Raw genomic sequence first — 25,578 nt, forward strand, 5'->3', positions numbered from 1 at the left:
GTTTGATCCCTGGCCCTGGAACTCCCATATGCTGTGGGTTTGGCCAAAAAAAATTACAACGTAATTGATGACTTTTGGCCTTTGAAGCCCTAATTCTTGATTCCCAGCTTAGAATCTGGGGGAGTAAAAATGGCTTAAAACATCAATGAATTCATCAATTAAAAAATTTTTAAACTTCTGTGATGTGTGGAACAATTTTCTAGGTATTGGAGGTAAGTTGGGAATAAGGCAGAGCTCAAAGTCTTAAAGGAGAGGAACATAAATGACAAAGACCAGGAGTTCCCGTCATGGCACAGCAGTAACGAATCCGACTAAGAACCATGAGGTTGTGGGTTCGATCCTGGGCCTCGCTCAGTAGGTTAAGGATCCGGTGTTGCCGTGAGCTGTGGCGTAGTTCACAGATGCAGCTCGGATCTGGCATTGCTGTGGCTGTGGTGTAGGCTGGCAACTGCAGCTCCAACTGGACCCCTAGCCTGAGAACCTCCATATGCCGTGGGTGCAGCCCTTAAAAAAAAAAAAAAAAAAAAGACAAAGATCCTTCCAGGAAGTACTTCAAAAACACACAGAAAGATGAGTGAGTGACTGGGGTGTGGCAGTGTGGGCTCTTTGATCCCAGCGGGTCAGGCAAGTTCCCTTGGCAAAGATGATGTTTGAGCTGAGATCTGAAAGGTAGGAAGGAAACAGTGGAAAATTCTGATGGAAGGGAGCTTTAGGCCAAGGAAGGAGCACGTGCAAAGGCCCTTAAATAGCAGAGAGCTTGGCAGATGTGAGAATGAGAAAGAAGGCAGAAGAGTAGGGATGTAGAGAATCATGAGAATAGCAAGGGACGAGGGGGGAAAGGGGTCTTTTCTGTAAAACCGTCCAGTAGCTCTTTTCAGCTTTGCAGGCCATGATTGCTGTTCACCTACATACTTCTGCTATCACAGCAGGAAAGACACATTCATAGTACAAAGCTAATGGGTGTGACCAAGTTCTGATAAACCTTTATTTGCGACAAAAGGCGGGGGTCTCCCTTTGGTCCGTGGGCTTTAATGGTCAAACCCCTGGACTGGACATCCTATGAGTAGGCATGTGGATTTTATTCCAAGCAAATATGCAGCCATTGGAAAGCTTTGAACTAGGGGTGGTGGATGCAGGATGGAGGTCACAGGTCAGAGTTTGCTTTAAAGATATTCCCTGTCATGTAATTTACAACAAAAGAATTTACCCCCCCCATGAAAAAGTCCATTTCATATTCTCTTTTGAAAATTGAGGACTTGGTTGGGGAGCAGGGGAGGCAGGCTCTGGGGTGGGGGCAGTCATTGGTCCTTGTCTGTGATGTTTACTAGTTGAGTGACCTTGGATTAATTGCTTAATCTCTCTGAGCCTCAGTTTTCTTAGCTCAAGGCAATACTGAATCCTTAACCCACTGAGCGAGGCCAGGGATTGAATCCACATCCTCATGGACATGCTCAGGTTCTTAATCCACTGAGCCATGGTGGGAACTCTTCGTTTTCTTTCTTAATCAAACTGTAATAGCCCCTGTCTCTGAGGGTTATTAAGTGGCTTAAATGAGGTCATGTATATAGAACCTCTGTCACAGTGCCTGGCAAAGTAGGGATTCAATCCTATAAATCCTTTTTCCTTCCACTGGATCTGTATTTGTCACCCTCCTGGCAAGAGAGAGGTAAATGTAAAACTCAGAAACTTAGTCCAAAAAAATCAGTTCCAGGAGTTCCCTGGTGGTGCAGGGGGTGAAGGATCTGGCAGTGGCTCAAGTCACTGCCATGGAGTGGGTTCCATCCTTGGCCCAGGAACTTCCACATGCTGCAGGTGTAGCCAAAAAAAAAAAAAAAAAAATCAATTGCACAATTACAGGATGAGTAGGAATTTCTTCTCCTAGCATAACTTGACCCTTACGATAGTAACAAACACAGGTTTAATTTAAATTAATAGATGCACAATGTCTGATGACAAAAGGGATGAATCCGTCTGTATTCCACGTTAGTCAAACTACGTTTGGAGCCCTGGGAATAATTCTGGACATGCTAAATTGAGAGCGACATTAGTAAGCGAAGTACACTCAAAAAATAACTGTAGGAGTTCCTGTTGTGGCGCAGTGGTTAACGAATCCGACTAGGAACCATGAGGTTGCGGGTTCGGTCCCTGCCCTTGCTCAGTGGGTTAATGATCCGGCGTTGCCGTGAGCTGTGGTGTAGGTTGCAGATGTGGCTTGGATCCCACGTTGCCGTGGCTCTGGCATAGGCTGGTGGCTGCAGCTCCGATTGGACCCCTAGCCTGGGAACCTCCATATGCTGCAGGAGCGGCCCTAAGAAATAGCAAAAAAGACAAAAAGACAAAAAAAAAAAAAATAACTGTAAGATGTGCAAGGGCTTGGGAACCATACTGCATGTAAACTGTACTGGAAATGTTTAATGTGGTTAAAAAGAAAATGGAAAGAAAACCTGAAAACTGCACAAAGAGTTAAAGCGTTGGTCTTTGTTTTCATTTTTTTTTTAAGTTTTGCTGAAGTAGAGCTGATTCACAAGATAGTGATCATTTCTGAGGTACAACAAAGTGACCCGGTCCCCCGTGCACACACACCCATTCTCTTTTGGATTCTATCCCCGTATCACAGAGCATCACAGAAAACTGGGTAGAGCTCTCTGTGCTATATGGCAGGTCCCCACTGGCCAGTCATTCCATATATGACAGGGTGCACATGCCAATCCCCGACCCCAAGTCCATCCCTCTCCACCCCTCACCTGCCCCCTTCAGTAACCGTAAGTTTTGCAAACTCTGTGCAAACTCTGTTTCTGTTCTGCAAATAAATTCAATTGTATCTTTTTTCTTTTCGATTCCACAGATAAGAGATACCATCGGATGTTTGTTCTTCATGGTCTAACTTCACTTCGGTCGATGATTTCTAGGTCCATCCTCGTTGTTGCAAATGGCACTATTTCCTTTAAAGGGCGGGCTGTTGGAAGAAGGACGGGACTCACACACATCATGGTAGCGTAGAGTTGGGTCACCTGGGACCATGCGGTGGAACCTGCAGGGTGAGGCCGATCCCCGGCCTCACTCAGTGGGTTAAGGATCTGGTGTTGCTGTGAGCTGTGGTGTAGGTCGCAGACGTGGCTCGGATCTGGCGTTGCTGTGGCTGTGGCATAGGCCAGCAGCTGGAGCTCTGGTTCGACCCCTAGCCTGGGAACTTCCATATGCTGTGGGTTTGGCCCTAAAAAGACAAAAGAAAAAAGAAAAGTCTCCCTGATAGGAGAAGCGAGCTCTAAATCAATGTAAGCCTTCTAGAAGAGACGGAGGAGTAAATTCAAGATCTGAGATGCTGGGTAGAGGATTCGTGCGATGAAGAGCGCAACTAGGCTAAAAGACCTTTCATCGTGACTTCCAAATTGCTGCCTCTATCAACCTGTGGGCTGCAGTAAGCAAGTCTCTGGCCATCCGGAGCCCCTCCTGGATACCAGAGACTGGATGCTTCTCCGGAGACCCTCCTGAATACCAGAGACTGGATCCTTCTCTTGAGTTCTCTGTGAAAAAGAGGACTGTGAGATATGCGAATCTGTGTTTTATCAAGAAGGAGAGAGAGAAATAAAGAAGTATTGTGGCAGTGGCGGAGGGAACCACTGATATAGGTGGTCACCTATTTGTAAAATTGGGTCAGAGTAAATTTCATGGCACCGAAACATGGACGGAGATCAGGAGAGGAAAAAATGAGTTCTGGAAGGTCTCCCCAAATCATTCCCAAATCCATCATCTCACTTGCCCCTCTGCTATCCTAGACCAGACCATTACTTTCCAAATGGACCTAATCAGTTGCCTTTTTTTTTTCTTTTTTCTTTTTAGGGCCAAACCTGAGGCATATGGAGGTTCCCAGGCTAGGAGTCGAATCAGAGCTACAGCTGCTGGCCTACACCACAGCCACAGCAACGCCAGCTGCAAGCTGCATCTGCAACCTATGCCACAGCTCACGTCGACACCAGGTCCTTAACCCACTGGGCAAGGCCAGGGATTGAACCTGCAACCTCATGATGCCTAGCGGGATTGTTTCCACTGTGCCATGACAGGAACTCCCTGCATTTTTTTTTTTTTAATAGCAGAAAATACCAGAGAAAATAACAAAGAAAATATCAGAGACATCAAATACATTATTTGTTTTCACCGCCTTCTCCTCTCTTAAAGGTATGCCCCCTTGAGGGCAGGGATTATGCCCTGTCTTAGTCTGTACTGACTTCTCACCATAGGAGATGCTGTGAAAATGTTTATGAAAGAATGAGGAGTTTAAATCTTCCTAAAGTGGAATATGGCTGCATGAAAATATGGCAACCGGACTAAGTTCAGTATAAAAATCCAGAAATTCAAGAAATGTGTCTGACAATAGCTACACAGTAATGTTCCCATTGTCCCCAATTCTGCCTGGTTGTTTTGCATAACTCTAACTATGACATTGCCTGTCCCATGTTGTCTTTGGCCCCCAAAGAATTCCTCTTCAATATTTGGAGTAAGACTGGCCTAGTCTGTGAGTGATGGAAAAAGAGTAGCCCAATCAGATCCCAGAAAACTTTTGTAGGTTGGTATTTATTGAGCACCTACTGTGTATCAGACGCTGCCAAGAACAGAAAGAAAAACATCTTGTCGGTGCCCTCTGACGTCATGGTTGGCTGTCCAGCAGCTGTAAGTCCCAGGCAGACCTTGGTTTTTGCTGGGCCTGAATCTTATATATAGTTTTTTATTTTTTTTGGGGGGGGTCTTTAAGAAAAAGAATATAGATTTTTAAAATATAAGTTTAAGTACAGGGCGTGCAAAAGAGCCTGTGCAAGTGATGGGTCCTTTTTTAGCATCCTAGGAAGTCCACCTCTGGTCACAGCAACAGTTGCATCAATTCATTTCATTGAAAAAGTGCCACTGTGGTGCCTCAGAGATGTCTGTTTCAGAAATCAAATCAGGGGAAGTGACGGGATGGAGTTGAGGTGGGAAAGTCAAACACACAGCTCCAACTAATCCACACGTTAGTTCCAATTGTTCCATTTTAATAATAATGCGAAAACACGGATTCTGCGTGAATTTTTAAAAATTCCCTTTTTTTATTCCAGTTTGCTAAAAGAAATCACTTTTTTTGTTAAAGAGAGAGAGATTGATTTTATTCTGAGTGCAAATAAATAACCCTGGATTACAAGCTTTTTCTGGTCTGGAGGACTCTTTGCTAGGTTTTCAATCACAGTCTTGTTGCCAAGGTGATAAGCTCTGCATTTCTGGATTTAGAATAAAAATTCCTCTAACATACTTTATAATCTGGTGATATTGGGTTTTACGAGGTCCAGCGGATATGGGTGAGCTGAGTCTGATGCATTCTCTGTTGCATTTTCCTGCGCATCAGAACCCCTTGTGGGGTGGGGAGGAGCTTCTGAAAACCCTTCTTCCCTTTCGCTCTTGTTCCAAGGCAGGAGGAATCCCATAGACACCAGTCCGTTCCCAGGCTGCTCCTTGCTAAAGACTCCTCTGATGACAACCCTGTTCCACCAGGGAGAGTTTATAAACTTTCCTAAGAAAAAGAGAAACTGAGGCACTGCCAAGGAAGTGACTTGCCCTAGGTCACCTAGCAAGACACCTCGTTTATGTTCCAACAAGACATTCTGGGCCTGAGAAGGTCGGCCAGAGGTCAAATACCGAGAAAAAGAGCCCATTTCTAGGAAAGAGAAGAGTCGAGCACACAGCAAAGATTTGGGGAGATGGGGTGGTCGCTATAGGATGGGATGGATTTCTTTGACTGGTCAACGGGGTTAGGGCACACAAGGGTGTCTAAGAACTGGGGAACACCACGGAGACTTTGAAAAGGGACCTTGTGAATGTTGCCCAGGGCTGGAGCACTTGGCGGGGGTGTGGGGGGGAGTGGGGAAATAGATTTTTGTAACCAAGGAGGGTAGACTCTGGGCCCGAATGAACAGGATGCTGCAGCACAAACAAGGAACAGAGTCTGATGTCAGGGAGGGGGACGGTCAGGGAGGGATTTGCACAGCCCCCCGAAGGTCACAGGCCCTCCGTCAGTGTTTGCTGACGGCATTTGCAAAGGACGAGAGCAAAATGTTGTCTTGAGTTGATAACTACTATTTTCCTGGTCGCCCTGATCCGGGCGTGGGAGGCGAGCCAGGAATCCAATAAGCAAAAAACAATGTGAGGTGATGGCACAGTCAGGAGGCTGATTGCCACTCTCAGGGACACGCGCCCAGTCGTGAAACCAGGCGGAGGTGAGAGCACAGACTTGCCCCCTTCAAGTAGTCACTTCCCCAATCAGCTGGGGGCGGGGGGGGGGGGTTGTTGGGGGGGGTGTCTCAGTGTGGGGGTGGGAGGGAAGGAGTGATTTCATCTGTTTAATGAAAAATGACCTGACCGTTTCTCTGATCCTGGAAACTCCCATGTAACTGAGGCCAAGGAAAACAGGATTAGGTCTTACTACTTCGATGATGGCTTTGTATCTTCCCAGAATGAGTTAAACTGGAGGGAACCAAAAAATAAGGGCATCTCATTGCATTGACACAGCAGATAAACCGGAGACTGGATGGGACAGATCTCCTCCTCCCGGTCCCCTTCGGAGGCTGTTTTATTTTGGCTTCCTTTGCCTTCTAAATGGACACCCTGTGTCTTCGCTACGTGTTCATCAGCACAGAAGGATCGCTATGAAATTCAGACAAGCAGGTCTTTGGCGTTCTGTCTACGGACAAGCGGACAAGCGGCGGATTTCAGGGCTATCACTTGCCCCCTCTGCCTCCTACAAGGGACCAGCTTTTGCCCTGCAGCATGAGGGTGTTAAAACCACAGCAAACATTTTGCAGGGAGGGTAACTACTGACATGTGATTCTCTCTGTGACCTAATGAGGTGACCCTGTTCAAGATTTTTCTGCTTTGATTTTGGGGGACACACAGTCTTTTCTTCAGAGCTGATTCTAGGGTTGCTGAAAGTACGCGTGACAAATAAAACCACCACCACGGTCAGGGTGTAAGCATCGCTTCTGTGCCCCGATTCTTCAAATCACCCTTTTAACCAGAGAACCTGGTGAATAAGACCACAGGCTGTTTTCCTTTTAATGCAATGTATATTTATTGTAAACAATAATATACAAAAAAAGAAAGGAAGAGAAAAAAGCAAAGGTAAGTTTCACAGAGAAAACAAAAGGTTGGGGGGTGGGGGTTGGGAACAAGCGAAACAAACAAAACACAAACACAAACCAAACCTTACCTAAAGACAAAATATGGTTTAAATGCCAGGATTCTTAAGTTACAGAAATATTTTTTTTAAAAAAGATCTGCTTTTATACAGAAATTGAAAGATGCCGTATTATAAGAGTGCTTTAAGATTTTATGCTACTGACTTCTAAAACTGTTAATATATCTTTTTTTTTTTAAATAAAAAAAAAAAGTTTGCTGTCTTTTTTAAAAAGCAATCCTCAAACTCTCCAGCCACAGAAGTAATGAAGAATTAAGGTCTGTCAGTGGGCTGACTCCCTTCCCCTCCTCCCTCTCTCCAAGAGAACATGCAGGGGAACCTCATGACACATGCTTGCTTTGTTTTGTGTCACCACACACACACACACACACACACACACACACACACACACACACACGCAGAGTTTAGGCAGCCCAAAAATCTGTGGCAGAAAACACTGCAAATGACTCAGTGATACACTACATCTGCAAACTCTCATTTGTACAAAAAAAGAGAAACAAGTTTCCAGTTTGTTTGCAACAAAACAACAACGAAAAAAAAAAAAAAAAAGGACAGACAAAAAGGCATTTATACAAATCTAGGACAAGGCATCCAAAGAAACTTGCTTTTAATAATAAAAAAAAGATTAAAAGAGATAAATAAAAAAAAACTGGTTACAGTTAAGGACATAATTTAACAACAGATCACCATACCCTTTGAGGACAGACAGCTCCAACAACCTATTTTCAAGAAGGTAAATTTAAAAAATAAAAAAAGAGCAATTTTTGTTGTTTTTCATGAAAACCTCTCCTTACAAAATAAATAATTTTAGCACGTGGCATGTCTGGAAGGTTAACTGCTGGTGTTCAGAGAGGCAGAAGTGACAGCGGAGGTGAGCTGCCTCTAGCATCTGTGTTCCACATGGGGCTCTGGCGGCGGGCAACCAGGGGGCACTGTGCTGGGGCACTTATTGGCTGCTAAAACATTCCCCAAACAGATTTCATCTCCTTTGCTTGTCTTCTGCTTCTTTCTTAAGATTGGGGGCAAACAAGCAAATACAGGAGGAACTGCACATAAAGAGGGCACGAGTTTTTTTTCCAGCAGCATGGTTTTAAGGCTCAAGGTGTTTTCTCTTGTTTAAAAAACATATATCTATAACCCTTATCAAATGGGTCTCTAGACTATTATTGTTCGCGTCCGCATCTGCAAAGTAAGGCCTTTATTTTTTTTCTTTCTAAGGCAATTCCTCCTTGGAATCAGAAAGCCTGAGGAATTAAGCAAAGCTAACCCCCCCTCCCCCCAAACTGATCACAAAACACACATTTGTGGGGTTTGTGGGTTAATACGACACACACACACTTTTTGTTTGTTTGTAAGAGAAAGCAAATCTGTACAAAAATACTCTGGTTGCAAGAAGAGCTGGGCACACTGTTCAACTAAGTAGTTTAGCTTGTTGGAAAAATAAGAGCATTTAATTTTTTATCTAAAAATATGTATAAATCCCCTCAAAATGGTAATGAATCATACACAGTACATACTAAAAATATTTAAAATAGAGAATATTCCTCACAGAGGACTTTTTTCTTTAATTACGGCTAAAAAATAATTACAAAGTCCAAACAGGCAGAGAGATTGAGCAAACTGGTCACACTGAATCTCCATCCCCCTCCACGCGGGCTTGGAAGGTTTCAAGTCCAGGTTCCTGTCGGTTCTGCTGGTCCATCTAGCCAAGCAAGAGTGGCCTGGCCACTGACTCGCCACAAGGTGGTAATGCGTTTGGATAGCTAATGTTTCTGTCTTGGAATGTGGGTTCGAGTTGCCTTTAGTGTCAAGGTCTTTAAAAAACAAAGAGGAAAAAAAAAAAAAAAAAAAGGTCCAAAGGAAATTCTGGTGGGTTACGGTCTTTCTTCGGTGGGTTACTTTTATGCGCATCACGGGCCATCATCACTCTTTGTCTAAGGTCTCCTCAAGGTCTGGTGAGCTGTGTGTAGACGGGCTGTTCCCAGTGCTGGGGGCTGTGGGTCTGCGGGATGGAAGGGACCCCGGAGGTGTCGGCGATGGGGGTGTACATGGGCCGCTGCGCCGGGTTCATGTAGGTGAAGGTGGAGTAGAGGCCCGAGCCCTGGCCCGCCGCGTGGCTGTAGTAGGAGCCGGAGTTCTGGTGGTCTGTGTAGTCGTACTGCGAGCGGGTGATGGGCGGGTACGAGGGGCTGTAGTGCGGGAGGTTGAAGGGGCTGTAGGCGATCTGCTGCGGCGAGTGCTGCTGCTGCTCGCTGTAGTGGCTGGGACTCAGCTGCTCCGTCTTGATGTGCGTTCGCTGGGACTGGCCCGGCTCGCTGCTCAGCGTGGTCAGCGTGTGCGCCTGCGGCTGCTGCGGGGGCGCCTGCGGCTGCTGCGGAGGCGCCTGCGGCTGCTGCGGGGGCGCCTGCGGGGCCGGCGGGGCGGGCGGCGGCTGCTGCGGGGGCGGCGGCGGCGGCGGCGCCTGCTGCTTGGACATCCACACGTGGCCCGCGCCCGCCGGGGTCGCCGCGGTGCTGCTGATGCCGTAGCTACCCGTGTAGGTGACTTGGCCGTGCGTGGCCGGCACCCCCGGGTGGCCATTGGGCGGCAGGTACTGGTCGAACTCGTTGACGTCGAAGGTCTCGATGTTGGAGATGACGTCGCTGCTCAGCTCGCCGATGTCCACGTCGCGGAAGTCGATGGGGGGCTGTCTGCCCCCCTCTGGCAGGGGGCGCCCCTCTCGCTTCAGGTCAGCCTTGCCAGGCTGCACGTCGGTTTTGGGGGTGGTGGGTGGCGTTGGTGGACCCTGGGATTGCCCTGCAGGCAAAGAGGAAGAAGCACAGGGAAATCAACCAGGGCTGTGCCAAGGCTTTAGTTTTAGGAACCCTCCAGGGACCCTCCCGCCTCGCTCCAGAGTCCCGCATTCGCGAGGGAGGCGCGCTGCACCCGAGATAAACCGCCCAATGATTAACCCGCCAGTACACATTAGGCCTTCGCCTTTTATCAGGGGAGGGTCTGAGGCCCCGAGGGTCCGGAAGACCAAATTGCTACTAGTAGAAGAGCCCTGTGTGTGCTTTTGGGGTGGGGGAGCCAAGTGAAAAAGGGAGAGGTCCTGGAAAGCTGTGAAGGCATTTTACCTCGCAATAAAATTAATCTGTTAGGATGCTGGGATTAAGGTGGGGTGCGCGCGCGCGCGCGTGTGTTCATGGTATTTCTGGGGCCTTGGGCCGGGAGGGGAGGAGGACTAGGCATAGCGGTTAGAGTTTCCTTTCCCGAGAAGCTCAAAGTCCCTAAGCAGAGCCCACCAGGTGGTGGCCTGGGGGTGTGCCGGTCGGGGCCAGGCCGGGGTGGCGGCGGTGGCTTGGCCTGGGGGCCGGGAGGAGACTCACCCGAGTGCTCGCCGGGAGAGTGCACCTCGCTCATGCCCGAGGAGGAGTGCGGCGAGTCGGCCTGCAGCGCCTTGAAGATGGCGTTGGGAGAGATGTGCGTCTGCTCCGTGGCCTCCTCGGCCTCCGCCTGGCCGTTCTTCACCGACTTTCTCCGCCGCGGCTGGTACTTGTAATCCGGGTGGTCCTTCTTGTGCTGCACGCGCAGCCGCTCCGCCTCCTCCACGAAGGGCCGCTTCTCGCTCTCATTCAGCAGTCTGGGGGCGGGGTGAGGGGGGGCGCAGAGAAAAAGAGAGAGGGGCTCTGTGAAACCCGCCGAGCTGTCACATCCGCGGGAGGGGGAGTGGCCCCCACCACTTGGCCTCTTCCAACACAGCCCCCGTCGTCCCTCCTCCCCACGTTCCACCCGCTACTGCAGCTCAAAACTTTTCTTAAAAAAAAAAAAAGGAAAAAAAAAAATCTCGGTTCTTCTAATCGGACCTGAGCCGGTCCCTCCCCGCCCCGCCCTCTCCCCTTCTCTTCTATTTTGGAAGCCCTGAAGATGAAAATAGCTCTTCGCTGCTCCCGCTCTACAGGCCTTTGCTACTGGAGTTATACCCGCCCCCCGCCCCGTTCCGTCCCCAACATCCTTTAAAAACTTTCTAAAAAACCACTTAATCTGCAAGGAGCTCCTCCTGGCCCCGCCATGGCAGCCCCCCCCCCCCACCTATTTCTAGCAGCCTCTCTTCTCCCCCGCCCCTTCCTGCCAGGGGGCCCTCTAGCTTCGGTTTCTCCCCCCACCCTGCATCCCATCTCTTTGGACGTAGGGCTTCACGAGAGAGGGCAGTTTCAGGCAAACAGAGGCAAACTTCAATTCCCACCCCAACCCCCCACTTGGGATTGAACTTCGCAGCGGCGGGAGATCCGGCTGGCAGCCCCCCCGCCCCCCCCGCGTCTCCTACAAGTGTTCTCCTCTTCTCCGGCTTCCCCCCCACCCCCGCCACGGCTCCTCCCCGTTCCACCTACCCCTCCCCCATTCCCCAAGAGCAATCCAAGAACTTTGTCAAACTGTGAGCCAAGTTATACCTCGTCCCTATTCCAACCGCCCCCCCCCCCGCCCCGCCCCGCCAGCTCTCGGACCGTCAACTCCCTCCTGCTGGGAGGCGGGGCGCGAAGAGACAGTCGCAGCCAGCGCCCCCCGCCACCGCGGAGCCCACCCTGCCGCGCCCTCCTACCTCCAGAGTTTGCCCAGAGTCTTGCTGAGCTCCGCGTTGTGCAGGTGCGGGTACTGATCCGCCAGCTTCCTGCGCGCCGCCTGCGCCCACACCATGAAGGCGTTCATGGGCCGCTTGACGTGCGGCTTATTCTTGCTCGAACCGTTGACGCGCACCGGCATGGGTACCAGCGTCCAGTCGTAGCCCTTGAGCACCTGGCTGACGGCTTCGCGGATGCACACGGGGAACTTGTCCTCTTCGCTCTCCTTCTTCAGGTCCGGCTCGCCCTTGGGGAACGTGTTCTCCTGGGGCCGCGTGTTCTCTGTGTCCGAGCCGGAGCCTGAAGGGCAGGGCGAGCCCGCCGAGTCCTCGGACATGGTGGGGCTGGGGGCGCCGGACAGGCCCTTCTCCTGCTCGTCGGTCATCTTCATGAAGGGGTCCAGGAGATTCATACGCAGGCCCGGGGCAGGGGACGGGTGGCCGGGAAAGGCGAGAAGCCGCGGCCGCTCGGGGACTCGAGGCGCGGGCTCCTCTCCCCTCGGCTGCCCGGACGCGGGGCGAGCGGCTCCCGGGAAGCCTGGCGCGTCACTCGGCTGCAGCGGCGAGCTTTTAGGAAGGCGCGCGGTGGCCAGCCCGCAGCTGCCCGCTCCAAGTGGGGAAAGGCGAATTGGAGAGGAGGAGGAGAAGAAAGAGAGCAAAAAGCAGGGGGCGATTGCACCCTTTCTCTTGTCCTCCTGCAAAGAAAAGTTCCTGGGGGTAAAACTGGCAAGTCGCGGCGCCACTTAAGTTTCCAGTCAGTTTCAAGCTCCGCTCTCGGCTCTCCAACTCCCAGCCCAGGGGCTCTTTAATAAATACACCCCCTCACCTTAGGGACCTCTAGCCAATCACAGCACGGCATTTCGGGGGTTGTCAGGCAGCTGATTGGCGCAGTCTGGTGGGGGGGGGGAGGATTGTGGCTCTGGGCTGGGTGACTAGAGGGGAGGGGAGGAGCGGGGAGGGGAGCACTGCCGCTGGTCCGGCGGGTTTTGGGGGGGGGTGCTGCGGGGACCCGGGACCTACAAGTGTGTAAGTTTGCTGTACTCTCATAATGTCAGAATTCGGTACCGTCTCCGCGCGAATCTCTGCGCGCGCGCGTGTGCGTGTGTGTGTGTGTGTGTGTGTGTGTGTGTGTGTGTGTAGACTAGGATCTATCCCCACCCCCAAGCGTTTCTGTTCACTGCTTTCTCCGCGGTCTTGGGGACCAAGCCAGGGGAGTTTGCAGTATTCAAAAAACTGTAGCTCCTTAAAGCGTAGCCCAGTTTCCGCGCCTGGAGCTTGCCTCCTCCGAAAGTGCTTAGAAATTGTCTTTTGAAACAAATGTTTTGGTGACTCAACACCCGCTGTTCCTCTGTAATAATCCATATAAACAGATTAACATGCTCTGCTTCACAGGGACTGGTGCGGCCGGTTGGGATTCGGCTGCGCTCTTGCAAAGGGAATCAATGAAAACCAAAGCTAGGTCCCGGCTCAGGCTGGAGGTCGCGGCAACGCGGTAGTTGCGAGCTCGCGGGGCCGTCCCGCGCCTCGCCGACCTTGAACTCCGACAAGTCTTTCTCCAGCCCCCCACCCCCACCCCCCGCGACTCCCACCCTGCCGACGCTCCTCAGTGACAGGGCAAGTGCTTTAAAGTTCTGCTTTTCACCTCTGGCCGAGTCAGAACGACAGCAGAGCTGCCGCAGAAAAGAGTTTGCGTACTGCTCTGGCTTTGAGAAACCGAACTTTGCAAATGTGGCTGTTCTGGGCCGCGAGGCTGAGGCCGGTCACTGGTTTGAAAAAGGCCAAACAAATGCGCACCGCCGCAGACAAAACACTCCACTTCGGTAGAGTCGTGCTGCTTGCCTGCTTCCCCCCCCCCCCTTTTTTTTTTTACAAAGCACCTGGAGCGGTGAAGCGCCGGTCGTCCCGACTTTAGTAGGCTCTTCTCTGACTTGTGGACATTTGGGAGTTCTGGGGAGTGGGTGAGGGAGTCTCTGATGTATTTCGAGTGTGATTTGAGCACAACCTTTGTGTTTACACGAACCGCTTAGAGCCTGGTTGGGTCTCTGTACTGGGGGAGAAGAAAAATCTTAGTCGCCTGTGGGTTACATGTCTTCAGAATCACAAATAAACGCACAACTGTGGAAAACTCAGTTTTAAATCCCATCCTCCCCTCCTTCTGGCTCTCGCCAGTGTTCGCCTCCGAATTAAATGACTGTTATTGTGTATCGGCCCGCATTACAGCAAAGACTTGCTTATTTCTCATTTGCAAATTGCGGACTCTATTGCAAGATTTCAGAGAATGTTTCCTTAGAGGAAAAATTTTAAATCTCGTTTTCTCTCCTTTTCTTCCGAAGAAGTCGACATTTGGTCTAGGAAATGGAACTCTTCAGGAGGTAGTAAGTCACAGACTTGTTAAACAGTATTTACTTTTTGAACGAATGTAACTCACAAGTGGATGTGGGCTAGAACCTTGCAGCTTGTTTATGAGTTTACGAGACCTCATACAATAGCCTTGTATTCATGACTCCGTGCAAACTCTCGCAAAGTATAAGAACAACGTCGTCCTTTCTTGGGAGGAAAAAAGTCCCGCTTAGTATGGACTGATTTCTGCGTCCTAAGGAGGGGACAGTTGTTGGCATAACTGTGTGATCGGCAGACACCTGACCCAAGAGGGGACTCATAGACCAGACCTTCGGGCAGAAGTTTTAACCAGACTGTCTGTGTTTAGCTGCTTTTTATTGTAATTCCCATGTTTACTGGCATAAATTAGTGAAGAGGACTGTGACTTTAAGGTATTTTGGACTATTTCACAATTATTTGTCAAGATAAATAAGTACCTATATAAATCTATTTTAATGCAACTGTGTAATAGGAGATACGTAATACATAGCATTTTTAAATCATAAACTACCGGTCTGTAGACCTTTTCTGTTCGTTTGATGCTAGTAATTTTTGTATTTTTGTCTCTTTTTGAAAACTTTTGATAAACGTTTGACTTTAAAAAGGAGTTGCCATTTTTAGCCGTATCCAGAGGGGGCGCCAAAAGCCCAGAAACTGTCTAACTCACAAAAACTGCAGAAAAAAGTAGATGATGGTGGTGGGGGGTGGTGTGTGCCATTCAATCGGGACTGCTTTGCTGCTGAGATTTATCTCGGCAGAAATTCCTACTCGATATTCCCCCCCATGCGGATCCACCTCTGGGTAGCCCAGTTAAGGGAACTGGGAGGTGTGTGTCTATAGGGAATCGAAAAAAAAAAAAAAAAGTTGAAGATGCCTGATTTCTATTCTGCACTGAACGGGGAAGACTGAGACCGCAAGGACCCCCAGCTCCCAGCTGCCAAGCGTTGCCTTCTGCTCTGCGTGTCAGGATCACGCCAATTCTCATGCGTGGGCACCGTTGATTAGTCAGCGGGGGCGGTCCTGCATTTCTGCAGGCGCTCCAGTGCCAGGTCTCCCACTTCCACGCCCGGGCTGGGTTTGCTCGCCCTTGACCTCGCTTCCCTGCCTAGGGAAGAATGCTCGCAGTCCCCGACCAGGGCCCTTGAGTCAGAAAGAACCCTAGGGAAAGAAACCCTTTCACAATGTTCTGGTTACAGACTGGGAAACTGAGGCCATTGGCTCAGTTTGATCCAGAGGGTTCTGCCAAGAACTAAACAGTCTGGTGAGGTTGAGGGAGGTAAAGGGGGATCAAGAAAAGGGGCCCGCAGTGGACGGCACTTCACAAATAGAGATGGGCATACGTGCTTTCCGGTTCCTCTCCGGAGCCAGCGCCGCAAGGTCTACCGCCGGGCGCGGAGACTTGGAGGTGCGAGCAGATCCCAAAGGGAACCTCGGCAAACCGAGGTCTGGGATACCCCCGCCCCTTGTCTCTTTTTCGGCATCCGGAGCCGGCGCCGAGCTCAATTTCCCCAGCCGGGCCCGCCAATCTCCCTCCGCGTCTATGCGGGAGCTCAGGCAGGAGCCCAGGGTTGCTGGCGCTGAGCGAGTTTCAGCTGCTTTGTGGGGCGGCGCAAACATACGGTGCCTGGGGGTTTCCGTCTCAGGTGCGGGTGGACGGTGTGGGAGGATGGGGTTCCCTTTACCTGGGGAATTGAAGACCACGACCTCCCTCTCCAAAATTCCTTAGCATGAAAGTGAGGGTTGTGTCTAAATCCGTTTTCTGCAGTGAGGCAGGTCCTAGAAGAAATTGGTGGGGGTAAGAACAGCAGCGTCTCCCAAAGATCTCAGCCCTGGGCAACGTTCTCTATAGAGGTGCCCAGGGCAAGGGGCACTCTCTCCTCTCTGCCAATTCCCCTGGCCGGGTTCCCTTCAAGTGAAAGACCCCAATCCCTGGCGGGACACTCAGCTCCCTGCGCCCTCCCTCTGCTCCGCTCCGCTCCCAGCTGCTCTTCGGTAATGAGCACTTTTCCCTGGGCGGGGAGCCTATTTGCCCGTCTCTCTTCACTCTGGGCACCAGTTCTCTTTGCAAAGGAGCGGCAGGTAAGCTTGTCTCCCGACAAGCGTTGGGCTGGACAGCAACAGCAAAAGGCAGAAGGAAAGTCCCAGATGGCTTCGTAGGTCCGCAAAAAATATCTGTTGACCTGCCAAATCAATGTGACCTTTGCCCGTTTTGCCCGAGTGTGTATATGTCCCATCACAGGCCTCAGACCGCCCAGTAACACGCATGTGACTGTGTATTTCTCCATGTATATTTCTTCCCACACGGGCGCCCTGCTCTGGAGACTCCCTGGGATCTGTCACCCAGGACCGTATCATTCCGGCGCCCTCGACACTGCAGGCCGAGAGGGGTGTTTCAGTTTTCTTCCCCACCCTGTTTTCGAAGAGAAAAAGGGATGAGGTGGACGGGGAGGTGTCGGGGTGAGGGAGCCATGACCCTTCCATGTGCTCAGCGGTCACCCGGCCGCCCTGGGGCAGCGGCGGCTGCAACCCAGCGCGGCGCCCCGGGGGCGCGGACCGGAGCCAAAGCAGGAGACCGGATGAGCTGGCTAGTCCAGGACTGGCTGCCTATCTGAGGGAAAAGGAGGGCTTGGGGGTGGGGAAGTCCCAGTCCCAAAGGGACTTTGCTTCCAAAGGGAGTATGCGCTCCCCCCTCCCTTTTTTTTAACCTTCCTTTTCCGAAAATATCTGTTTTTAGTCAAGGTACGACGAGCCCCGCGTCATTCGGATTCCCTCCACGCACCCCTAGATCAGCCTGAGGGAAATTTCCTAGGCCAAGTTGTTTTGCTTTGTTTTGTTTTTTTCTTTCCTCCTCAATTTTTCTCTTTTAAAAATCTCTCAGGCATTTTTCAGCGGAAGGTGCTTTTGCCTTGCTGATTTAAAAAGACAAATAGGCGGTTGATGCAGCGCTGGGTGGCTCTTTGGCAGAGAACTCTGCCGGGCGGGGGGGGGGGGGGGGGGGGGGAAGGACGACCCCTCAGGTCAGCCCCCAGGGTTTCCTCTGCTTTGCGCAGATTCCCACCTGCCTCCCCTTGAGACCTCTTTAGGTTTCGGGGTGTTGGGTCCCAGGAAAGCAGCCAAAAGAAAAGAGCTGAGATTCTCAGGTCCTAAAGGGACTGTGGGCTCTAGAGCAATGCCTTCCTCTCAGCCAGAGGGACTGGAACCAGCTGTTCCCCTAAGATGTCATCAGTGGGGGATTGTTTCGGATCTTTATTAATCCTTTATTAATGGGGGGGGGGAAGAAACGTCCCCATCAAACCACGATGAAAAGGTAGACAGACTCTGACTATTCAATTCCAAAGATAACCGGCAGAATTAAAGACAAATTATCTTGTGTCTTTCTCGCCATCCTTTTCTATCTCAGCAGGCCCCGGAGGCGGCCCAGGGGCAGAGCGCATCTCTGAGGTTTCTGGAACCTATAAGTTGCGGGGCGGGGGCCGGGGAGCAATCCGGTGTCTTTCGGATGAGATAGGGCTCCTACGTGAATGAGTCAGGGTAGAAGAGCCCAACTGGGTCGCCTCCCCTCCTCTGGTCCGAGCCTTAGGCTCAGCGCCTTCTGCCCGCCCGAGGCACCAGGAAGGCCACGGCCATGAGGTCAGTACCCTCCTTTCGAGTTTCCCTGGAGTGACGTCTTCACGCGCGGCGCTCTGGCACCGGAGGTTTCTAGGAGCCGTGAGGTCGCAAAAACTGCAGAGGGTGGGCGGCCGGAGAGAGTCCTGGGGCTTCGCCAAGTGGGGGCCACGAGGAAGCCTGGGGGACCCACTGGGCTTCCTGCCTTGTCATTGTTTATTTCAAATTAATTTCTTGGTGCATGTCGCTGTCTGCAAGCCTGCAGGAGAGGCGAGCGGTATTATTACCTGACGCCATCCGGGGTTTGTTTCAGGGGAGAAGCAAGGGCTGTCAGTGGCACTCTCCCAGCTTTCAACAGGCAGATGAGGGATTGTGAGAAAGCAGTTTCTTTCTTTTCTTTCTTCTTTTTCACCCGCCTCTTCTCTCTGACATTTTTCTCCCAAGGCCCTTTGACTGATGGAAAAGAAGTAGACTCTTAAATGCAACCCCACCCCACCTTTTGATGAGTGTGAAATTTGGCCTGGCATCGGTGAAAGAGACAGGGTTTTGTTTGTTTGTTTGTTTGTTTTGTTTTTGTATCCCTTCTCTGAAATCATTAGGACCCAGAAAATTGCACAGTGTCCCTATCGCTATCTTTAGGACAACCCGTCTTGACATCCAAAGGGAACGTACTGATTGCTTCTGTCACGCTGCGTTCTTGGGCGGGAACTGCTTCTGCCCCCATTTCCTGGGAGGAGGCCCAACCCTGGACAAGGCAGGAGTAGTTGCAGAAACTGCTTCCCTTTGGGGGGCCCCTACAGCTCAGGGAACTGTCAGCTTGGGTTGCCAGAAGAGGACTGCCTTTTTAGTCTTATCTGCCTTCCTATCAGGGTGCAACGCAGAGACAAATAGCAGTTACTGGTCAAATTTAGGGGTAGGCTCAGTGTAGCTTCCAACATCAGGGCACTTATCCTTCAAAAATGGAGAGAGAGTCCTAGAGAGCCTCCATGGAAGCACTTTTCCCTTAAATACATGCTGGGGGCAGTGGAGACATCTTCCAGGTCCAGAGGTTTTCCTTGCCAGTAGGAGAAAAGTGGTGATTGACAGAGGGAGGTTCGCTGTCCCCAGAAGGAGAGGAAGGCAGGGTGGGTGGTCTTGGCTCAGATGCTCTACCCTGGGTTCACCTCCTGCCTCCAGGGTCTCCTCTCCCCTAGAGGCCTGGCCTGTGAGGAGCCCCGGATTCATCTTTTGTTTGAACCTCTGCTGTGCTAAACACATAAGGATCATGGGCAGCCAATCAGGTGGCTGCTGGCGCTGGCACATTTTACACGCATGCGTGACCAGGAGAAGAGGTGCAGGAGCTGGGGGAGCGGGGGGCGGGGGTGTAAGTCTGATGATGGACCAGATGATGGGATCCAGTTCTGGGTAGAAGTGCAATGCCGTGGGGCCGTCTTGTCCTCTCCATCCCCTGCCACTCCCTGTCATTCATTCCCTTATCATCTCTGTCCCAGGAAGCCCACCAGGCACAATTCTTGGCTCCCACGTATGTCAGTTCAGCAGGTATTTCCTGATGTGCCTGAACATCTGGAGGGGACAAGATTGGGTTATTGTCCCCCTGTTTGATTTCCTTCGGAATTCCGCCTCTGAATTCCACCACTCCCTGCTTTGCCCTCTGGGCTCACTGAGTTCTGAGACCCTCTCTCTCGGCCTCTGCCATGGTTTCCCCTCTTCTTACCCTGAAGGAACCCATGGGTGGCAGAGAGCTACCTCCCATCCTTGCTGCCCTAACCAAATGCTGAGGGGAAGACAGAGCATGTGAGAGAAGAGGCCCAAAGCTCCTGGCTCCGTGTCGGATCCCTTTCCATCTCTTGCTTCACGCCCCCAGAAGTCACCTCTCTTCCTCTGTCCCCAGGGATGCTGTGCTGCTCTGTGCCCGGGCCATCACCATCACCATCCCCGCCCCCCTTCTTGGTCCAAGCCCAGAAATGCCTTGTAGTGTGTGGTACACTTCACTCTCTCTTTGGGGGACATCTGCCAACCAGCACCGTGGTGATGACAGTTTCCAGATGATTTTCCAGGAGCAAAGAAATCTTCTGGGGGAGGAGAGCATGGCAGTGGCCAAGCGCTGAGTGGGCTGAACATTGCGGTTCCGGGAGAGGCCCAGGGAGGTGGAGTTTTGTGAGGCTCCAAGATTTCTTTTTCCCCTTTAGATTCCGCCTAAAGCAAAAGTCACTAATTGCTTTTTATTTTCCTGGCACTGAGAAGGCTCTCTTGATTCTGACTCTCCTCCAGGAACTTAGGTCTGAGGCAAGCAGGGCTTCAGAGTGATATCGGTGAGGGCATCGCCTCCAAGTGCACTTCCTCAGCGCAGCTGGCCCGAGACTGCTTTAGCCAGCGCTTGAGTTAGTGGCATTAGCCAGGAGGACCGTACAGGTTAGGCGGAGGATGGCATGAGCAGTGCCACAGCCCCCTCCTTTGTCCCTGGGCTTTGCCAGCCCACTTCTGCCAACGGTGTTTTGATTTTCAGTTGAACAAACCAAGAAGTGAGGGTGAAGTTGCCTTTGAGACTTAAGCATAGGTTCAGAGAAAAGGCTAGATTCCCTTTTGATTCTAAAAAAAAAAAAGCCCCAGCTAATGCTACCTTAGAATTTCCATAGAAAAAAATCATTGATTTGCTCATTCCTGACAGTGGCCCTAACTCCTCAAGTCTCTCCCCTGTTTCTGCTGTTGTTTCTCAATGACTCATGTATTGAACTGGCCCAGTCTTTCTGGATTTATGTACTGGCTTATTTATTCCCCATCTTCAAGAATTTCCTTTCTCATGGACTGGGGCAACTTTCTTACAACCCTTTCTTGTAGCACTTCTCTACCTTTTCAGGGAAGGGTCTCTCTCAGATAAAAGCTGCCCTCATCTAGTATTCTCTTGGGAAAGATGTGAGCCTCATTCAGACTATGGAGTAAATGACTATCTACTTAGTATATTCTCAGTCTAAGAGGTGGCTAGACTTTAATAGGAGATAGATGTCCAGGTCAAATGCTAATCCCTCTGGGAAGCCTTGAGGTCTCACCAGAAATAGGTATTTGCTCTTATCTCTCTGTTTTTATGACATTTGGTTCATGAGGTCTTTTGTCCTTTGTGTGGATATGCTTACCATTAAACTGTAATCTCTTTGAGGACAAGTCCAGAGTGTTATCCTCTTTGTATTCTCAATCTCTATGCCACACCATTGAATAAATGTTCATTTAGAGAGTGAATGGCCCAAATTTAGCCAGAGCAATGATTACCTAACGGTAGATTTCAATTAGGCACATGCTGGGGCACCTTGGCCAGTGGGATGGAATATCTTCATGGCTCCCCTCAAAGTGTCCTGTAGATGGATGCCTATGCCACTCAGAAGGAAGTCTGTCCTTGTCCTTCTTCTGGAATCCTCTTTCATATTTCCTACCCTGTGACTTCTTTCCATAGGGAAGTGTGTCGGAGACATGCCTGTGGAGGGTATTTGAAGGGATGGATGTAAAGCTTTAAGATTGCAGTCTTTATGCATTTCTGGCCTGGATTTACAGGTTTGGAGAAAACAGCGAAACCACAAACTGAAATTGTAATTAACATATCAGAATCTCTAAAAGCTTCAGACCTTGCTACCCAACTATACAAGGATAATAAATATATATATATTTTTTTCTTCCTGGTTTTCTTGCTTGCTTTTCTAAGCACCAGGCACAGTCCTTTCAGAGATGAGCCTCTGGCAAGGCTGCCTGTTGAATGAATAGTGGGCGGGGGGGGGGGGGGTGGTTGGGGGGGAGGGGGGCTCAGAGGGGGTTGGTTGGAGCAGAGGAGACAATTATGACCTGGCTTTCCTCTGCAGCTCCTCTAAGAAAGGCATTTTCTTTTCTCTGTAAAGGGCGCTGCTGTTTGTTTGGAGAAGGAGAGCTGTGGTCTGGAATTAGGGGCTGTCCTGTGGGCTGCACGTGTGGCGGGAGCTACCTGAAATCTGTAGGCTAATCACTCCCAGATGGCCCCAGGGACTGCCGTCCCAAGAGCCCCAGCAGCACAAGCCCCTCCCCTACTCCTGGGGGCGGGTGGGATTTAAAGGGGACGAGAGAATGAACGTGTGTGAATGTGGATGTACCGTGTATAGGGACTTGGGAGCCTTGCAATAACATTTGGACCTTACACCCTACATTCTCCCCAACCAAAGGCACTAAAAACCAAAATCACCCATCTCCACCCCTGCCCCTAATTCCCAACTGTGATTTACTTGAAGGAAGAAGGAGGGGGAGAAGGAGGGCTGGAAGACAAGGAGAAACAGGAGGAGAGAAATATTAGCTGTGGGCGCTATTGCACTGGCTTGAGGGTGGGGTAGGGTGGGCAGAGTTGGAATTTCAATAGGTTTTTTATTTAGTTGTTAAATGTGGAAGGGCCACAGCTTTTTGCTCCTCCTGGGGGAAACTTGCTGCCAGATGGGTAGGTAGGGTGATACAGTGAGAGGTCTAGGATGGGCATTCTCTTCCAGCCAATGGGCAGCCCCCCTGTGTAGGAAATGTGGGATCCTGGCTGGGGGAGGCAAAGTCTCCAGCTTGGCCTCAGGCTGTCTAGAGCCCAGATACTCCCTGCTCAATCCAAGGTACCGTGTCCACTTCCGTCCATCCCGTGGTTTCCATCCCTCTGCCCCCCAAATCCAGCAACTCCCTGGATTCTCCCGTCACAGCGCCATGCAGGCCCCACATTCTCATACACGAATCACTCACCCTCATGCAGGAATCCTGGGGGTAACACTTTATTCTCTCACATGTGCTTCCTCTTTCTCACACACACACACATGCACATGCATGCATCACTCTAAAGCACACATATTCATCTGCTCACCTATTGCTGAAAAAATAATTTCACTGCTAATGAATATTCCTTGTTGCTCCTTCCTGCTTCTGCTTGTGAAGTGCCCTTAGTCCACTCATCAGCTTTAGACTCTGGATATCTCTAGGAGGCTGTGAGGGGAAGAAATTATCCTCTCTGCTTTTTCATGTGCAGAAACAGAAGCCCTGAAAATAGCGTGGGGGAAGTTCAAGGCCATGCTGTTAATAGGAGAGGCAGGACCCCCGATCCCAAGTTGCCAGCACTGCACCTGTCCCCACCCCCAGCCCTGCATGCTGGTGAACACGCAGAATTCCACTTGCTACTGTTTTTGTGGGGCTCTGGCTTGCAGGCATTGAGGCCAGCTTATCCAGTCCAATCCCTATGGCTCTCTGGAGTTCTCCTTGGGCCCCGGCTCTTTTCTGGGTCACGCAGAGAGATGGGGGTCTCCACTCTTTTGGACGTGCATCGCTGACCTGATCTTCTTCCTTCTCCCCTAACCAGGGTCTGGCTGCCTTTGTCTTGGAGGAGCAGAGAACAAAGTGTGGCTTGAACCATGCGTGTCTAGTGTGTCTTCCGTTTTCATGAGAACTTCTCGGGGTTTGCCGGAGTGGTACCTTGGTTGACTTCATTCCCCAGCCATCAGTCTGCAGAGATGTGTGTTGGAAGGTCTTTCTTCTCTGGGTTAGATGGCAGCCTTTTCACATCGCAATTCAGGCTTGTCCAGATTTTCAAAATCACTTTGTTCTGCAGAGTAGAAATGGAAAGTCACCATCCCCTAATCCCGGAGTAGTCTTTATCATTCTCGTGTCACCACCCTGTCCCTTTCTTTTATGCGCTCTCGGGTATTTTATTTTATTGTTTGCTTTTTAGGGCCGCACACACAGCATATAGAGGGTCGCAGGCTAGGGGTCTAATTGGAGCTACAGCTGCCGGCCTACACCACAGCCACAGCAACATCAGATCCCAGCCGTGTCTGCGACCTACCCCACAGCTCAGGGTAACGTCAGATCCTTAACCCACTGAGCGAGGCCAGGGATCATACCCGAGTCCTCATGGTTCCTTGATGGATTTGTTTCTGCTGCGCCATGATGGGAATTCCTATTGGGTCATTTATTAATAAGAGGAAATGTCTGCAGAACCCTTACCATGTGCTTGGCAATCTGTTAAGGGCTTTACCCGGATATATGACCTGTACCTGCGCCCCCCTCCCCAAGAAAACCTTTCACGGCACTTTTTTATTTTCCCCCATTTAACAGATGATAAAACTGAGGTTTAGAATGGTTGATTCGTTTGTCCAAACTTTTACAGCTCTAAGTGTTAAGGGGGAAAAATCCTCACCAACATCAGCGGCTGGGAAACAAGAAAACGTTAGGTACCAAGCCTTGGATGTTTACTGCATAAAAACTCTTTTACTGCCAAGATCAGATGGGCGCAGCCATTGTCATCTCTACTCTCCGGGGTGGAGGAACTTCACTCACGGCCTTGTTCCTTTTTGGCCTTGCCTTATTTCCTTTGTACTCTGTGTTTTGCGGGGCAGTCATTTGGGGACAAGGCTGTCAGTGGAGGAGAATGGATAGAGAGGGAGGAGGGGCTGCTGGGCTCTCTGACTCTCATTGGTTGTAATGCACTCCATCTCACTTCCCATTGGTCCTCGCTGTTTCCCTTAGAGCCTCTCGCTCCTTCCCCCCTGACGCTGAAGGATGATACAGGAGAAGGACATGGGCTTTGGGGCAAGAAATCCAGGCTAGAATCCTCTAGGGAGATCCCACGGTGGAGCAGTGGGTTAAGACTCCAACTGCAGCAGCTCGGGTCGCTGTGGAGGTGAGGGTTCCCTGGCCTGGCTCAGTGGCTTACACGATTGGGCGTTGCTGCAACTGCGGCGTAGGTCGCAGTTTAGTCTCAGATTCAATCCCTGCCCCAGGAACTTCCATCTGCCAGCGGTGTGACCATTAAAGAAAGAAAAAACAACAACAAAAAGGCCCTCTGGTTTGAATTTGGTCTGTATGATAACACATTGGTACAGCAGAAGCCTTGATCGTGTACCAGGCGCGATGCTGGTTTAAGGAAGGAGGAAGCTGCTGCTTGGAAGGGTGGGGTGGACAGATGGCTCTGGGGCCTTGGCATTCGCTTTCCCCGATGAGGATGCTGTCTTTTCCATTCTTCCGCCAATTCTCTAGCTTGTTTCTCCATGGAGGAGCCAGATTAGAATTCAGCCGGGCTCAGTCTTAATTTCGGGCAATCATCCCTGCATAACTGATTGGAAAAAAAAAAAAAAAAAAAAGGCCAGGTGAGTAAAGGCTATTGCACTGGGCTCTGTGTGGACAATACACAGAAGTCTTCAGGGGAAGGACAAAGACCAGTGAGTTTAGTCGCCCGTTTTCTTGACGTTGCCTGAGCTCAGCTCCTTCTCAGGGGAGTCAGGGAGTCTAGCAGGGACAAGAACAATGCCAGATTCAAGCATTTGGACTCCTGCCTCTGGGAAGCACCCAGTACGTTCTAACAATGACACGGGGCTCTTTGAAAACGCAGCATGTATTCATTCCACACACACCTCACGCATGTCTAAGAGAGGCCTGGCTCCATGCTGCACAGCTACCCAAACGCACCCATCTCAAGGGCAACTGCACTTCTTAATCCATCATGTCACCCTGCCCCGCTTTTTCCACCAAAGTCCTTGCCCCCCTGGCCTTTTGCAAAGTGCTGCCACTTTGGGGACCTGATTTTAGAAAAGCCACACATGGGTGCCACATAATTGGACGCTGCCGTGTGCCTTCCCGACGTGTGTCAGAGGCTCCTCATAGCCTTTTTTTCTAAGTCTGTGGCCACGAAGGTTTCCATGGATGTTATAAAGCGCGTTGTGTATTGGAAACTGTGAATAAAAAGGGGGGGGGGAGGCTCACCATCGAGCTCACCCAAACCCTAAACCTCAGACTCCTGGAAGGAACC

At 50.7% G+C, this 25,578-nt stretch overlaps 1 protein-coding gene and 2 long non-coding RNA genes across 7 annotated transcripts in view; 1 reads left to right on the forward strand and 2 right to left on the reverse strand.

The window, feature by feature from the left end:
- Positions 1-7,065: 7,065 nt before the first annotated feature.
- On the reverse strand, positions 7,066-12,597 carry SOX9 (SRY-box transcription factor 9). Of its 3 annotated transcripts, none has more exons than XM_084982899.1 (4): positions 11,796-12,597; positions 10,585-10,838; positions 9,731-10,012; positions 7,066-9,563 (listed from the first exon to the last, which is right to left on the reverse strand). In XM_084982899.1, exons 1-4 carry the CDS (start codon positions 12,224-12,226, stop codon positions 9,151-9,153), a joined length of 1,380 nt encoding a protein of 459 aa, XP_084839025.1. In that variant the 5' UTR covers positions 12,227-12,597; the 3' UTR covers positions 7,066-9,150.
- A 206-nt stretch (positions 12,598-12,803) lies between these two features.
- The window catches only part of LOC146398026 (uncharacterized), an 83,745-nt gene continuing 70,970 nt past the window's right edge, over positions 12,804-25,578 (forward strand). For both annotated transcript variants that reach the window (XR_014820796.1, XR_014820797.1), the window contains exon 1: positions 12,804-12,839. This is a non-coding gene — a long non-coding RNA (uncharacterized LOC146398026). The remainder of the gene's footprint in view (positions 12,840-25,578) is intronic.
- The window catches only part of LOC102165993 (uncharacterized), an 82,832-nt gene continuing 75,601 nt past the window's right edge, over positions 18,348-25,578 (reverse strand). The window contains exons 5-6 of one of the 2 annotated variants that reach the window (XR_014820804.1): positions 22,645-23,376; positions 18,348-21,264 (exon numbers count right to left, since the gene is read on the reverse strand). This is a non-coding gene — a long non-coding RNA (uncharacterized LOC102165993). Of the gene's footprint in view, positions 21,265-22,152; positions 23,377-24,675; positions 24,886-25,578 lie in introns of those variants that run through there. The other variant, XR_014820802.1, reaches the window with a different exon arrangement.

The sequence above is a fragment of the Sus scrofa genome, chromosome 12 (assembly GCF_054392235.1).
Source record: "Sus scrofa isolate SSC_HxYL_T2T_F1_AM1 chromosome 12, Sscrofa_HxYL_maternal_Yorkshire_Landrace_v2.0, whole genome shotgun sequence".
NCBI lineage: Eukaryota > Metazoa > Chordata > Mammalia > Artiodactyla > Suidae > Sus > Sus scrofa.

Coding starts and splice junctions, on each gene's coding strand:
- SOX9 (XM_084982898.1), bottom strand. CDS start 12,226: ATGAATCTCCTGGACCCCTTCATGAAGATGACCGACGAGCAGGAGAAG. Junction 10,839..11,795: donor ACTCTGGGCAAACTCTGGAG/GTAGGAGGGCGC, acceptor CCCCGCCCCCAG/ACTGCTGAATGAGAGCGAGA. Junction 10,013..10,584: donor CTCTCCCGGCGAGCACTCGG/GTGAGTCTCCTC, acceptor CTTTGCCTGCAG/GGCAATCCCAGGGTCCACCA.